Source organism: Pseudorasbora parva, chromosome 8, assembly GCF_024679245.1.
Source record: "Pseudorasbora parva isolate DD20220531a chromosome 8, ASM2467924v1, whole genome shotgun sequence".
Classification (NCBI taxonomy): domain Eukaryota; kingdom Metazoa; phylum Chordata; class Actinopteri; order Cypriniformes; family Gobionidae; genus Pseudorasbora; species Pseudorasbora parva.
In genome coordinates, this window is record NC_090179.1 from 24,085,689 (window position 1) to 24,087,885 (window position 2,197).

General features: G+C 33.5%; 1 protein-coding gene across 1 annotated transcript; it reads right to left on the bottom strand.

Annotated features, from left to right (window-relative positions):
- Positions 1-831: 831 nt before the first annotated feature.
- On the bottom strand, positions 832-1,770 carry LOC137085142 (olfactory receptor 2T27-like). Its single transcript, XM_067451699.1, has one exon. It carries the CDS (start codon positions 1,768-1,770, stop codon positions 832-834), a length of 939 nt encoding a protein of 312 aa, XP_067307800.1.
- Between the last annotated feature and the right edge of the window lie 427 nt (positions 1,771-2,197).

Below are 2,197 nucleotides of genomic sequence, written 5' to 3' on the forward strand. Positions count from 1 at the left end.
ATGAGTGTTACAAATTGCAATCACATCAACAATTATACATACAGTATATGGAGATTATATATTTTAAAAAATTGAGAATATATTTACAGTACATTTAGGTCAAAACATAAAACAGCACCCTTTCTTCCCATAGTCAAGTTATGAGTATCTACTGAAAGGACTTTTACATTTTTATGGACTGAGATGGACTGTTTTTATGTCTGGGGTCCCAGGGACACCAATATGTACATATTTATTACAACACAAATTTTCTAAATTTACGTCTTATTTTTACATCAGATTATTTTAACATGTTCGTCTGACCTAATCAAAACCCAGTAGATATCAAAGCTTTAATGCTCTTTAAATGCTAATTTACACATGCTCTTTTCAGAAATATGAAAAGTTGTAGAAATGATGTACATACACACACACACACACACAGAAAGAGATCAAAACAAACAGTTGCAGGAACATATCAGTGTGTACATAAGAGAATCATGTGAAAACTAATGTTTTACACACACACACACACACATACACACACACACAACGAGTAATACATTTTTCATGAATCATATTTTCTTTGATGAAATAAAAGTTAAACCAATTTGAGGTAAAATTCTGATTTAATAATATATAAGATCAGGAAATGTCAAAGCATCAAACTGAAAATTGAAGTGTATGTGGATTAGTATTTTATGCTAAATGCATTTTCTTGTTTCCTTGTGATTAATGACTAAATAGTCTTTTTTTTAATTGCATCCTGCTACACTTTTGCAATGCTGCACTAATAACAATATTTGAAAAGTTTCTTGGCAAAAACAGTGACAAAAATACGTTACATATATTTTACATTTTAGAGATTTTCCTGCGTATGATTTTTAGCAGATTACTTCGTAATTCATGACTGTTTAATCCATAAACTATTGGATTCAGAAGTGGAGGAACAAGGAAAATGAGCATCCCCATAATCTTTTGCACATCTGTGTTTACATTTTTGAACCTGTGTGATAAGATAGTGAAAGTTCCAACAACCTCATATATGATGAAAATGGCCAGTTGAGCAACACAGGTGTTGATGGCCTTGCTCTTTGTATCAGACCTACTCGTGACCAAACAGGTAATCAAAATCTTCACATAGGAAAATACTTGAATGGAAACACTAATTATCTGCATCATGGCTGTGTTGAACAAGCCTATGATATTACTACTTGTGGTATTGTCACAGGTCAGTTTAAGGAGAGAGGGATTATCACAAAAAACATTCAAAACTATGGATCTGCATCTGGAATACTTGCCCTGCAAGGAAAACAGCAAAACAATGAAAAAAAGGTCAAGGCCCCATACAATAGCAATGATTCCCATCACAAACTTTGGTGTCATTAGAGCATTGTATCGCAGAGGCATACAAATAGCAATATAGCGATCAAAAGACATGGCAGCCAGGATGAACAAAACACCACCCCCATACATGTGGAGCAGAAAACCCTGGAGCACACAGAGGGGATAGTATGTCTTATTGCTTTCCATCACAATGTCAGAAAGAACCTTAGGAAGCATGGAAGTGATTCCAACAAAATCATTCAAAGGAAGACTAAACATAATGAAATAAATTGGCTTATGGAGACTTTGTGTCATAATGATGAGGAGCAACAGGGTCAAATTACAAAAGGCACTAAACATGTAGATAAAGATGCCAAAGAGAAATATGGGATATTTTGCTTCTGGAGGGATTGAAAATGGATCCAGGGTTAGCTCAAAACTAACTATGATGGATAAATTCTCCATTATGACTTTGAAATCTGTGGGAAATAAGAAAAAAATTTGTATTTTGACATTCATTTCATTAAATCTCTAAACTGACCCTTTATGAATTAAAAGAGAAGCCATAAAACATTTGTCAGTATGTCACTCACCTCATGCACCCTTGATTAATATCTCTCAGTTAAAAACCTCTATGCAGTATCATGTCATCTACAAGTTCAAGTTGAAACGCCTTTGTCTTATATATATAGTCATCTTAGTGACATCATGAACATTATAACCCCTGAAGACAAAATATTTGAAAATGCATTAATACTTGTCACAGGCTGGCAATGTTATGACAGATTCTTACCCAGACATGCATATTCCATACTACTTAATTCTAGCACCGAAATATCAGTGTACTTCAGAAATGTGTTGCAATAACATAGATAATAATAAACATTATCAA

What these genes read in the sequence shown, in the direction of transcription:
- LOC137085142 (XM_067451699.1), bottom strand. Translation starts at nt 1,770, where the DNA reads ATGGAGAATTTATCCATCATAGTTAGTTTTGAGCTAACCCTGGATCCA.